Source organism: Lactuca virosa, chromosome 8 (genome assembly GCF_052849685.1).
Source record: "Lactuca virosa cultivar CGN04683 chromosome 8, Lactuca_virosa_CGN04683_v6, whole genome shotgun sequence".
Lineage (NCBI taxonomy): Eukaryota > Viridiplantae > Streptophyta > Magnoliopsida > Asterales > Asteraceae > Lactuca > Lactuca virosa.
This window is the reverse complement of record NC_136433.1, coordinates 26977793-26992493: the sequence shown is the minus strand read 5'-3', so window position 1 is coordinate 26992493 and position 14701 is coordinate 26977793. Positions and strand designations below refer to the sequence as shown.

General features: G+C 32.0%; 1 protein-coding gene across 2 annotated transcripts; it reads right to left on the bottom strand.

Annotated features, from left to right (window-relative positions):
* On the bottom strand, nucleotides 1-2315 carry BPM3 (BTB/POZ/MATH-domains containing protein). Of its 2 annotated transcripts, none has more exons than XM_079066684.1 (4): nucleotides 1651-2315; nucleotides 899-1247; nucleotides 511-793; nucleotides 1-380 (listed from the first exon to the last, which is right to left on the bottom strand). In XM_079066684.1, exons 1-4 carry the CDS (start codon nucleotides 2031-2033, stop codon nucleotides 127-129), a joined length of 1269 nt encoding a protein of 422 aa, XP_078922810.1. In that variant the 5' UTR covers nucleotides 2034-2315; the 3' UTR covers nucleotides 1-126. The 2 variants fall into 2 exon arrangements, with proteins under 2 accessions (XP_078922810.1, XP_078922811.1); XM_079066685.1 differs by having other exon boundaries at nucleotides 252-380; nucleotides 478-793.
* Between the last annotated feature and the right edge of the window lie 12386 nt (nucleotides 2316-14701).

Here is a 14701-nt window from a genome sequence, read left to right as displayed (position 1 = left end):
TAATTATAAACACATGTTACTCAACACTTAAACCAATTTTTAGCAGATAAAACTCAAGAAAACTCAAATTCACATTTTCATCATAATTGCAAAACAAAAATAACAACAAAAACTAAAAAGCAAACATTACAACCGTCTACGCATACGCCTGACATTAGCATCCCCCGACTCCGCCGCCGCCGCTGCCGCCGCCACAATCTGCGCCGCCGATGTCAAATCCAACCCAATAATGCTACTCCCGCCGCCACTCCTCTTCCTACTCAACCCCTCACCGCCAGACCTCTCCTCCACCGCCGCCGCCGCCACCGTTTCCAGAAGCTCCGATAGCAACGAAGGGCACGTCTCTTCTACATATTTAAACCCTTCTGTTCTCATCACCACTACAAAAAACAAAAAACAAAAAAACATTATTTTATATAAAATCTGCAAATATTAATGCTTTTTTTTTTATTTATCTATTTTATTAATTGATATAACCTGAACAATGACACCGGTCAGATCAACACGCACCTCCTAAATTTGCTGCAGCAAATTTGAGACAGATGGCTTTCAATTGAGCACATCGATGTTGATCAGCAAGTGAAAGAGTTGTTGCCACTGTTTCTGTGTTCACTTCTTCACATAATTTTGCTTCACATAACTGTTTTAATCGATCCAAACCAAATCTATCAGCAGCAGCTAACAGATGTTGGATCATGTTTGTTGATGTCGTGTAAATTGACGACATTGACCCTGTCGTTGTGCTTTCTTCTGCTTCCGGAAACGTATCCGAGTATATAAACACAAGCATAGCCTAACATAACAAAATAAAAACCATCAATTTTTCTCATTGAGAAACTAACTGTTATTAATAAAAAAAAAAAAGGAAAAAGTGGTTGAGTGGCAAAAGTGTAAATACCTTGAAAATTGAGGGTTCGATGTCTTTTAACTCTACTTGATCCATATTAGGGTTTCCAACTAGACCGAAGAATTGGGCTCTGAAGACTGGAGATCGGGCTGCAAGGATTAGTTTGTGGGCCTTGAAAGTTTCTTGACCAATACGAAAAATGATGTCACATCCGGTTTCGGATTCTAATAAGAATTTGAGATTTTGGCCCATGTCAGATGGTGGAATGGAAATGGTGAAATGTTTGGGTCCCTCAACTCGGTTTCTCACAACTCCAACTGTGCAATGCATTGAAAGGCAATCGTCTTTTAGGTAATCTGATGTTTCCAAACTTACCCTTCTAAAGAAACGCTTGTAACCCCTGAAAACCAATTTCCAATACATTCATTCATTCTTCAGAAGCTTGTTTGTGTGAAGGTAAGTATAGTAAAACAAGAAAAGCAGTGTTCTTGAATCTCAAAAGCATAGAGACTAGAAACTATAACTATTAGTTATGATTGTAAAATCTTTTATGCCCAATTCTATGTTTCTCTTGTTCGCTTCACAAACACAAGCCCAACTCAGCAAATTTGGACATGGATAACAGATAACGTCATTAAAGAAACTAATGTAAACACATACATGATACAGACGCATGTTGATTGAACTTATGAACAATTCAATTCAGTATATATAATGAAAAGTATACTAGCAATTCATAGTTCATACAATTGAAAAACTGGGTTATATAATTCATAAGAACAAGGATTTGTATCTGTACATACCACATGCTTCCTCGGTACTTCAAAGTATAAGGTCCACTCTCCAACGCCCGATCAAAGTGGCTATGAACTTTGTGTTTACCTTTTCCACTTTGATCCAACAAAGTAAGCTCAAACAACGCCCTAACATCCGTACCATCGCTCGCCAAAGCTATGAACACCGAAACGTACATGGAATTATCCTCCAAATTCTTTCCATCTGGATAAAAGTAAATCGCCCAATCGTATCCACCTACGGTGAAGGTATCGCTGGATATGTATTTACCGGCACCCATCCCTTTAGCGAGGGAGTAGCCTCTAATTGTGAAATCATGAGACCCATTCACCGACTCGTTTATCGATTTAGAGCCCGAGGAGATCCCGTGATCGAAATTATTGACAAGCATTTTTTGTTGTTTTAAAACCCTAGCATAGGAATTGGTTGGGAATTGGGAATTTTTTTGAGGGATTGGTTACAGGTAAAGGAGCTGGATTATGAGTAAGTCACGGATAAATGGATTTGGCGGAGGCGTCCAGAGGGACGAGGGCGGAGATTGGTGGCGGAAGGGCGGAGGAGGTGGGTGAGGGTTTGAAAGAAAAATGAATATCCAAAATGGAATTGGGAAAATGAAAATGATGATTGAAGCTGTGGGTGAGTACGTGTTTGATGCTAATAATTTGGTCAATACAACATGACATCACTTGCCTCCGTTCCATTCCGTTCCATGCTATATAGATTAATTGTTATAAATTTAGTTAAAATATTAATTAAAAAAAAAAAAAAGACAAAGTATGTTTAAAAAGTCTTTTTATATATTTTTGAAACAGACAACTTTAAAAATTCCATATATATTTATTATTTTATTTGAAAAAAATATTACATATTATCTTTTTGTGGAAATTTGATTTTTTTATTTTAATCATTATTTACTTACTAAAATTAGTTAATTAGTTAAAAATACTTGCAATAATTTCCCATCAATACAAAATATAACCTATTTATAAACTAACCACATTTAAATATAAATATTAATACTTCAAAAAAATAAACCATTTTCTTTTTTGAAAAATAGCCAATCATCTTGAAATATAGATTCCGCACTATTTTATGTTAAGTCAAAAGTACTATTTTAACCATAAAAAAATAAATAAATAAAATACATTTCGGAATTTAAAAAACAATGTGTATCCGATGAACAATTTTGTAATTAAAAAAATACTTATTCTTTTACTATTTTTTTTAAAGTAAAATGAACATGGAGATGAGAAGTATATACGATACATAAGTTTAACATATGACATTTTATTGAAAAACCAGTGATGTTGACATTGTGAAATTGACATTTCGGACAAATGTAGAGAAATTTTTGGTTGTGCAATGGACTACCTGAATATATCGGGTCTAGACATACCAGTATATTAGGCATAACATAGAATGGTATTTGTGTACTTCAACCAACCATTCAATTTCATAATCATATTTTTCTAAGTAATATATTCCTAAATAAAAATCATCAACATTATTGTTACATGTATCAGTGTCTAACATCATTTTTACATGTAGCATCATTATCACCTACATACTAAAATTTACTGGATCGACATAATTAATTTGTGGTTCTATTAACGTTTCATATTATACTTTCGACGTTTTATATGCAACATATCCAAAAGGCTATTGAAGATCGGCATAATGAATTTTTTGATACATCTATTGGTTTTCATATACGTGGTTTTATGGTTTTCCTTTTATTTTGCATTTTAGATTTATTTTTTATATTTTTTGATTTTCAAGATGAGTGGTTATGATATCGTTCTCATGTCTCATAAAATTAGCATGGTTTTAAATGAACATATATATATATATATATATATATGGAAAACAGAAATATATTTATTCGTATCATCAAGCATGTTTTTAAAATTAAAATGGTTGCTACTTTATATATTATATTTAAAAGAATTGCGGGTAATGAAATACTTAATTCTCAAATGATCAAGACTAAGTCAACAATCCTTTATTGAACCAACCGTTTAGATATGAGACTGAAAAAAAAAACAAAATAAAAAAAAAACGTTTGAAATGACTTATTTCATAGTCATCTATTACATGTTTTTAGTAGAACGTATTTTGTCAAGAAACTTTATTAGTAAAGAGTACAAGTGCTTAACTATACTAGTGTATTATCACTTTTTTTTCTTTTTATCTATCTTATAATAAAAGACGGGTCCTTACTCTTAATTCTTAGAAGAAGGTTTATATTTTCTTGTATTTAAATCTTTCTCATTCTTTGTTTATATTCATAGTTGAAACTTGAAATGTGCATATGAAAAGGAGTCACCCATACATTGTATGATAAGTACTTGGGGATTAAGACACGATTTAATAGGTCGCCGTTCGAGTCACATATTCCCATTAGGGTTATCTATTGAATTCTTGTGAATTAAAATGATACGTTTTGTTTTGATAGTGAACCTTATTATCTATGATAATATTATCGGTAATAATTGTTATTTATTATACACTTTGGTTTGTTTACGGTCGGTATCAAATTAAACGTTTTTTCTCTTTTTATTCATCACATGAAACATACTTATCATATCGAAACATCGCAAAAGTGTGATAGATATATTAATCCAACGAAGATTATGATTATCATTGTTTGTATGACGAAATCAACTTTAGAGAAATCAAAATCGATTTAGACGGATAAAAAAGAATAATTAGAAACAAGAAACCGTTTGGAAATGAATAATGTTGCATCAAATATTTTGTTTTATGCTTATTAAATTCTTAGGTTTTAAGTTGAAGCTTATAATTTTTTAGCAACGTAAAGATATTTGTGATCTACAGAATGGTTTTACTTTTCAATATCGTCTTTTAATTTGACTTGTAACGAGACAGTCTTCTTCTACCTATTTTATAACCAGATTTGATCGGAAATGATCAATTTGATTTATGGACGAAATTTAGTAATTTAATATTAATGTGATTTATTATTTGCGACAATTCAACATTTAATTCCTTAATATTATTTGGTCAAGTTTTTTTTGGCTTGACATTACTAACGATTCTATATTGATTTATAATACTAATCGTCAGATTATTTGATTAAATTTTAGACAAATGAACACCAAAATCTTTTCAACCAACTTTCGACTCATGAAGAAGTAATTTTAAATCGGCTTAATATTGTTTTAGATACAACTTGAGGTGTACAAAAAACGGGTTTGAAACAAAACATTAAAAAAAATAAAATAAAGATAGGAAAATATCATTTTAAACCCTCGGAGATCATCAATGGTTGAAAAACACTTTACAACCTTTTTTCTATCAAACATTTCAACAATAAAATCAAGTCTAGTACATGGCTAAAACATAGGGTTTTCAAACCGATTTTCGTAATCCAATTTTCAATCCATTTGTAATTGTTCATATATGTTCAAACTTTTTCCCCAAAACAGCTAAACCGATTTTATTTTAAACTGATTTTACTACGATAGGAAATAAGTGAACTTATTTTCTAACAAATCTTGTTTCAAAAACATCTTTGTGCACCTCTAGTTACAAGTGTATATGACTGCAAAATAGTTACAAGTGTATATGACTGCAAAACTTCTTAAGTCTAAGTTAAACTAATCACATGTTGTTCATTTGTAATTACTTGATATACAAAATTGTTATATTTATTATTTTAATATTTTGTGATATAGTTGGTAAATTATAGCACTGATGTCATAAAAGTCTCAAGTTTTTAACATGTAATTGGAAAAAGTCCTAACATTTTTTTTATTATTGCTATGGTCATAATTTTCTCGCAGAATGACGACTCTAGTCACTTAACGAGTTTTATGGTTAACTTTGCTAACTTTTTTGCAAAATGAGTCCTAAAATTAGGTTTAAAGTTCAAATTGGGGTCTTGTAGTTTGGAAAAAATTATACCACATGTTTTTTTAATTTTATTTTTCATTTTTTGTATACTTTATTTATTTTCTTTATATATATATATATATATATATATATATATATATATATATATATATATATATATACATTTTTTATTTTTGTTTTTTTATATATATACATTTTTATTTTGATTTTTTAACTTTTTTGTCAACAATTTGATTTTTTTTTTACCTTTTTTACCTTTTGTTTTCTATTTTTTTCTATTTTAGTTATTTATGGTTTTTCTAATTTTTTTTATGCATTTTGATTCAAGTAAATTAACTTGAATTCAATATAAAATACTAGAACAAGTTTTTTTTTATAGATATCGGCTATTATTATTTCTTTTGTTCTTTCTTTTAGTCTATTACCAAATTGAAAAATATTTTGAATTTAAACTATTGATATCACATATAGAAATATGATTTAATTTGCAACTTATATCACACATTGAAACATTAATTCTCAATAAGCAGGTTATTTCTTTTACTTTCATTTTTTCGTAACATAAATATAATAACATTAAAAAATTAAAAAAATTAAAAAAATTAAAAAAAAATAAACTGGACCGAAATTACAAATATAATTATAACTATTTTATTGACTTGAATAAAAATAATGAAAAAATACAAAAACTATAAATTACCAAAATTGTAATATACTTTAATATATTAATACATTTTATATGTTTTGAAAAAGGTCAAGAAAAAGTTTAAAATACAAAAAATGAAAACAAATAATATGAAAAAATTAAAAATATGAAAAAATTAAAATATAATACGAAAAAAAATATGAAAAAACTCTAAAAAATACAAAAAACTATAAAATGTATGAATATATTAGAGTAAATAAAAAACAATAATAAATAATAAATAATATATATATATATATGAAATGAAACTAAATTTAATAAACGAAAATAAATACAGTATATAAAAAACGAAAATTAAAAAAGTATATATATATATATATATATATATATATATATATAACCAAAATAAATAAAGTATATAAAAAACTAATAAAGTTAAAAAATCATGTTGTATAAATTTTTACAAACTATAGGGACCAAATTTGAACTTTAAACCCAATTTTAGGACTGATTTTGCAAAAAAGTTAACAAAATTAACCATAAAACTCGTTAAGTGGGCTAGAGTGATAATTATGCGAGAAAGTTGTGGCCATAGCAATAAAAAAATGTTAGAGCTTTTTCCAATTACACATTAAAAATTTAAGATTTTTATGATATTAGTCTTAAATTATACTAACTGATTCACCTTTTTCGTAGTGTTTATCAATTAGCATTACAAAGCAAATTAAGGTAGAAAACATAAATAGGTTTGTGTTGGATAGGATTCCCTAAAAACATCTTCGTTTCTTTATGTAACTATAGCAATATGTGTTGTCATCTTTCAACCAACCCAACCTTGAATCTCTATCTATTGTAAGTTTTCACTTTATTTTGCTTATGTTAGGTGTGAATTGTGATGGAATGAGTTTTAAGTATAGTTTTACAGAGATGGTTTTGAATATGAAATTGTCACTATAAGAACCCATAACTCGTAAGATTAAATAAAATAGTGTCATTTTTGTCATATGTTTTTTTCTGTAAGATTTGTTACAAATCTTAAGTTTGTCATTTAGAAATGATGGTTTGCAACTTTTGCAATGCAACAATTTTTTCTTTTAAAACCTAAAATTAATTTATATAAAAATAATTAATGTAAATGTAACACCCTAATTTTTTTCAAACTTTTTCAAACTTTAAATTGCTATGGTTTAAACATTTGGGTATTAACCCGCTTTTAACAAAAACTGGTCCCACATAAATGTTTACAATTTAAAACATTGGGTGTTACCATTAAGCATCAATACAACCATAGCAAGCAAATATGAATTACATCAATACATCAATAAGTAACTTGACAAGTTCCACTCCATTCTCTATCTCTTGACTTCTAACTTTCATCTATCATCCTCTCTCATGAAATATAACCTGAGATACATGACATTAAGAGAGATACGTAAGACAATAATGTCTCGTGAGCTATGTGGGTTTATGATATTAGTCCTAAATTATACTAACGATTCACCTTTTTCGTAGTGTTTATCAATTAGCATTACAAAGCAAATTAAGGTAAAAAACATAAATAGGTTTGTGTTGGATAGGATTCCCTCAAAACATCTTCGTTTCTTTATGTAACTATAGCAATATGTGTTGTCATCTTTCAACCAACCCATCCTTGAATCTCTATCTATTGTAAGTTTTCACTTTATTTTGCTTCACTTAGATGTTAGGTGTGAATTGTGATGGAATGAGTTTTAAGTATAGTTTTAGAGAGATAGTTTTGAATATGAAATTGTCACTATAAGCACCCATAACTCGTAAGATTAAATAAAATTGTTATGGTTTAAACATTCGGGTATTAACCTGCTTGTAACAAAAACTGGTCCCACATAAATATTTACAATTTAAAACATTGGGTGTTACCATTAAGCATCAATACAACCATAGCAAGCAAATATGAATTACATCAATACATCAATAAGGAACTTGACAAGTTCCACTCCATTCTTTATCTCTTGACTTCTAACTTTCATCTATCATCCTCTCTCCTGAAATATAACCTGAGATAAATGACATTAAAAGAGATATGTAAGACAATAATGTCTCGTGAGCTATGTGGGTTTGTGACCCAAAACATTTATCACATTTTCATCAAAAACATTTCATATTTGCAAAACATATATTTTCAAGCATTTTCAAGGGAAACTATTTTCATACATATCATAAATGTATTTTCATAAACTATCATTGCATTCCAAAATATAACTTTCCACATTCCATTATATATCGAAATATTTCATTAGTCATAGCGTAATTCAAGACATTTCTTTTCATATTCCATTCCTTATTTCATTAAGGGCTAATTCCGGTGTTGAACCGTTGCCATTTTTATACTTAGGGCCTAGCAATATCCTCAAGTCTATACCAAGGTGGAAAGAACAAATCAATCCACCAAGGCATTATTTCCATTAGGACATCTATCTCGCGAAGGGGAGGCGTCACCCCGGTAGACTCCTCTATATCTCGTTATGGGGACATCATGGCTCGAGCAAAATATTCATTTCATTCCTTTCCACTTATTTTCATTACTTTCCACTTATTTTCATTACTTTCAACTTCTTGTCATTACTTTCCATACTTTACACATTTCATACATTAATATCAAAAACTTATTTCAAAAGTAAAGCATCTATATTCAAACACATTTTCAAAGCATTCGATCTTCCAAAATGTTCTTTTCTTTCAAAAACATCATTGCATTCACGACTTTCTTTCCAAATATCATTTCCAAATACATTTGACACTTTCATTTCAAAACATTTCATATATCAAACATTAGTGTTTCATTATCAAAAATCATTTTGCCATGTACCCCAATGTGGGGAAATTCCAACATGTACTCACCTCAATCACACATAGATTAGCTAATGCTCTTCTAGTTCCTTTCCATAGATGTGACATCCCCAATTTCACGGCCAGAAAAGACCGATTTAATTTATGCTTTTAATATAATTTCAGAGTAATCATTTGATTAAAAGTGTTGCGGAATTTGTTCCCAGAAAAACATGATAAATATGTTACCAAATCATTTCCGAAGAAATGTATTTTGTTCACTTAAACCATTGGGATGTCATTGTCAATACAAAAATATAAGCATAAACAAAACTTACATTCATTTACACGAGTGATCTACTTCTCTTTTAATCTCTCAGTGTAAAGCAACTTCATATCGATACCTGTGATACAATTAAACTGAGTGGGTCAGGCTTGGGAGCCTGGTGAGCATATAGGGTTTTCAACCCACAATAAATAATAAACTTATTAAGTTCTCAATCAATAAATTTATTAATTTCATCAACCAAAATAACCCTAATTACCCATTCCCATTATCCTCACTTTACGTCCCTAAAACAACTATCACAAGGGACCTAGCCTAAGGATTATCACTAGGGGTGACAACATTGCTTTGGGGGTTCCTCAGCAAGTTATGTCAAATAAAACAAACATCGGGGTGACAACATTGCTTTCCCTCAGCAAGTTATGTCAAACAAGACATCCTAACATAAAACAACCTATAAAGTGACAACATTGCTTCCCTCTGCAATTTATGTCAAATAAGACATCAAGTCACATCGTTGTCATGTGCTAAGTCCATAGCTCTTATTTATTGACAGTATTTCCCACGGGAGTTCCTCTCCGCAATACATGTCAATGGGTTTTCCATATGCTAAGTCCATAGCTCTTATTCATCAACGGTATTTCCCACGGGTGTTCCCCCCGCAATACATGTCAATGGGTTTTCCATACAGCTGATGAACATACTAAGGGGTTTCCCCAGCCATACATGCCCTAAAGGCACTCATGAGGGGAATAGAGTACAGCGAATGAACACTCAAGTCTATTAACACCTACAGGTTGCGAGCCTACTAGTGTTCCACAGACCGTCTAGAACAGTCCATGGTTGTCATCCATACTCTGCTGAATGACGGGGGTCAACGTTTGGTAAGGGCTTTTCTCATATTGCACCACTCACGCCAACGTTTCGGTAAGGGCTTTTCTCATATTTCACCACTCACTCTCAACTCATGATCTATATCATTGATCATCTCATCTATCCAACTCACCTTTCATCACACACCCACTATTTAACTCATGATCTATATCACTAACTCATGAAGCTCGCCCAATCACTTCATAAAAGAACAAAGACTCCAAAGCTCTTCCAAATAAAAGTATAGGGAAAATACTGATAAAGTACTCCCGTACGCTTCCGTACCCCGAAACGTAATAGTGTCAAAAAGAAGAACTAACAGATGAACACATAGTTCAAAAACACCTAATGAACATATAGTTCAAACATACGTACCGATTACAAGTCTACTAACGTTCCACTGGACTATCTAAAATAGCCTGTGGCCGTTGTCTATACTCTGCTAGATGACTATATCATCTTAAACATCGATACCTCTCATTACTTTTATTTCATCACACATCATCTAATTCATCTACCCATGTTTTACCCAACATATTTGTAGATATATATATATATATATATATATATATATATATATATATATATATATATATATATATATATATATACAGTTTAAAACTTGTATAAAACATCTATTCAACAGTCACCTTAATTAAACAATCAATATAATTACACATAGCACGTATTTTAAAGAAAATACTTCATATATATGTGTAAGGTGAAAGTAACTACACACTCACCTGATTTAATGAAAATCGGGCAGCAATTTGATTCCTTAAAACGATCGTTTCTAATAAAACCGGGAGTTTTATTGAGAAACCGGGCTCTGTGAAGGGTCGGGCTTCAAAACCGAAAAGATAAATTTTCCGGCTTCTCGGGCACTTCGGGACGTGTTCCGGGTGCTATAATTGAAACTGGGGCTTCGGGGGATGTGAAAATAGCTAAAATATTGAAAAAGGGGCCAACATTGCCAATTTCTCAAAAGTACCCGGGCAATCTCGCAAGCCCTCTATATATAGGCCCGAGGCTGCTGATCGGACGGTTGAGAAGAGTCCATGCGGCAGCAGATCCGAAGAGGGCAGCACCTGCTCGCACGTGGGCTGCGCATGCGAAGGCTTCGCTGGCAGTTCCTGATTGGACCGAAGTCCGGGTCCGAGGTGGGTGGCTCGTGGCTCCTGCGAAGGCTCGGACGGATGAGTCACTACACACGCGTCGGATGCGAGGCTCGCCACCGAGGCACACGCGTCGGACTCTCGGTTGCGCACGTGTCACTCCTCGGATGCTTCCACGGCTTCGGATGACTCAGCATATTTCGGACACGTGGCTCGCATGACTCACTAATTTCTCGGTTTTCGCGCCAAAACTTCTAAAATCCATAACTTTCGCATACGAGCTCCGTTTTTGACGTTCTTTATATGCACGCGTAGGTAAAGTTACGCGCTACAACTTTCGTTTAGACTTCGTCGGCTAATTTTGACTTTAATTTTTAAATTATTATTTTTAACAGACCGGGACATGAAATCCGTTAAAAATTCATAACTTCTTCATCCGACGTCCGTTTTCGTCTGTCTTTTTACCGTTGCACTAAAAATGACGAGATCTTCAAATCTCGTTTAGGTTGTGTCGGCTAAAAATCACTCGATCTAAAATTCGAGTTTTTAGCTGTCTACTGCTAAGCTGAAACTTAGAAAAATCATAACTTCCTCATACGAAGTCAGATTTGGGCGGCGTTCTTTTTATACATACTCTCGGTTTAACGAACACTACGACTTTCATTTAGATCACCAAGGCTAAAAAGTAGTTTATCAAAAACTCACTTTTTACGACATTCGGCACCGTGTCGGTTTTGTCGCGAAACTTCGACAGGTCATAACTTCTTCGTTATAACTCGGATTTCGGCATTCTTTATATATCCGTAATCCTTGTCATGCCCACTACAAGTTTCTTAATAGATATCAGCTTTATCTAATATTTATTTTCGACGCTCATTTTTATTCTTAATTAATTAAACCCTAATAATTAAGCATAAAACACATAATTCACATAATATTCACATAATTCCTTTTCATTTCTTCAAAATGAGTTACAAAGGTTAACCTAGACTATAATGTCAATATTAATGCCTAGCCTAGAAACACGGGCATTACAATAGATCAATCCTCTTCAAACACTACCTACACCATATATGGACATAAGTCATTAAAATGACCAAAATACCCCTCATAGCTTCCATTACTAAATTTTATTGTTTCGAATCATTCCCCATACAAAAATATGAATGTAGGCGAAACCGTGCGTAAATCCGAGACCGTATGCAAAAGTTATGAAGAAAACAATGACTTTGAGGTCAAAACTTTTCAAATCATTACCATGTATTAGAACTACAAACTCATTATTCGAATGGTTTGAGTTTGAGGTCCACCATGAAATGAGCTTGCATAAGGTTGAAGAACCCGAGTATATTATATGGTTTAAAGGGGCAATGGATTATACAATAGGTAAAGCATCCAGAAAAGTCTCATTGTAATCAATTTCTTCGAATTACTCTGTCCAAATGACAGTTAATTACTTGAAAAATTAAACAAAGTCCATGTCCTCTTTGACCAAAATTACCCATACCTATCTCCAAATCAAGAACTCTTATCCTATAATGAGGTCATAGATATGTCAATAAAACATAAACACTCCAATACTCTAAAATGAAACTTAAAATGCTTATCCACAACTACAATGGATATCAGTTTGTTAGCATCATTAATACTATTAGAGATCAATAAACTTGATGTGAATCAGACTTGCTCTATCAGATCAATAGTATATTGTTTTCCTTCCCTCTGCAAATCACATATATTCATCCAGTTAAGATAGATTTATCTACAATATCACAACCAATAGAAAATATCAATAATAACCCAAGTTAACCATAAAAAGAAAAATCCCTAAATTCAACATTTAATCCCCATTTTGGAATAAAAAACATTATGAATCATTCCCAAAACCTTTTTCTATGCAAGTTAAAACAACAAATAAATGCTTGTTGCAAATAATTTAACCAATAGGATGTGAAGTAGAGTACTTACAATCGTGGTTGACCAGAAAAATCCTCGGCCAAATTAGACAGATTTAACAGGTTCTATAGTTAAATCCATATGTGTAAAAGTGAAACCCTATAACACAAAATATTGATATGGAAAATCTAATAAATCTAGAAAACGATCAACAGATGACCAACACAAAAGAAGAAGAAGAAGAAGAGAAACTCGCCTGACCCATAATCAACTAATTGGTAAAAGAATCTCTTGACGACTTTGAACATTCTTTGAAAGATAAAAAAATCTTGAAGCCATAGTCACAAGAGCGAACTAATTACAAAAAAAGGACATAGTTTACCTAATCAATCCAAAGAGCAAACAGGTTAAAAGAGCGAACTAATTAGACGTCGGTTACCAACGGAGCAGGATGGAGATGCGAGAATCGATGGTTTTGAACTTCAAAAATCAATAAAATCTACGCTTAATAAAAGTAGCAATCGATTTGAAATTTAGAGGCAGTTACTTATTACTTGCTGGAGCAATTGATTTGTATCCCAAAAGATCACAGATTAAGTTATTGATTAGTAACAAAAATTATTCAAAATTGATACGGTCTCGTTAATTAGAATTTTAAGTTATACATGGGCGGGAAAATCATGTGGCAAAGAGAAAATATAGAAAACAGACATGTGCACCCCGTTTCGGAGTTGTAGCAAAGAAAAGAAGAGAAGAGAAAAGAAAATAAGGAGAGAAAAGAAGAGAAAAGAAAGGAAAAGAAATTTGTCTTTTGTGTTCCCGAATTGGAGAGAAGTGGAAGGAAAGTTAAACATTTTGTTCTTTCTCTCCAAATCCTTCAAAATCGGAAGGAAAGTTAGGAGGGAAAGTGATCCTCATTCCTTTAATGAAACTCGGGAACACCAATTTCTTTTACTTTCCTCTCACTTCCACTCATTTCCTTTCTTTTCTCTTCTTAAATTGAACTCGGGAACGGAGTGGTGGCATATCAATGATTTTTTATTAGAAGAGAAGAAGAAGATCTTGATTTGCAAATTGTATGTTGTTAGATGCCACAATAAATCATATTTTTCAATAAAGAAAATTCGTGTTTTTCCCACAGGTAGTCCCGAGGGGATGGAATCCTCCAATAAGAGTTAGCAGTACTGAACAAGCGAGTCATCGGTCCGGGGAAAGAAAAGGACTGCCTTTGAAAAAAGAAAAAAGCGGTTAGACTCTTGCTATAGATTAGAGCCTCTATCGTGCTATTCTAGACATACGTAGGCGACAAAGACAAGGGATCTCTCTCGCTGTGGATGGTTGTTGCTTGCGAGAAGCGTCTCTTCCACTTTTTCCTTTCAAAAGTTGAAATAAAGAAAGAATTTTTCCACTGGTATTCTACGCTCGATCTCTACTCTCCGAGGAAGGTCTAACTTTCAGGGTCTAAAACGGTTTTGAGAGAGAGTTTTTGGGTCTAAAACAGTTTTGAGAGAAAGTTCAGGGTCATATACATATATATATCATCGACAACTGAAAATCAT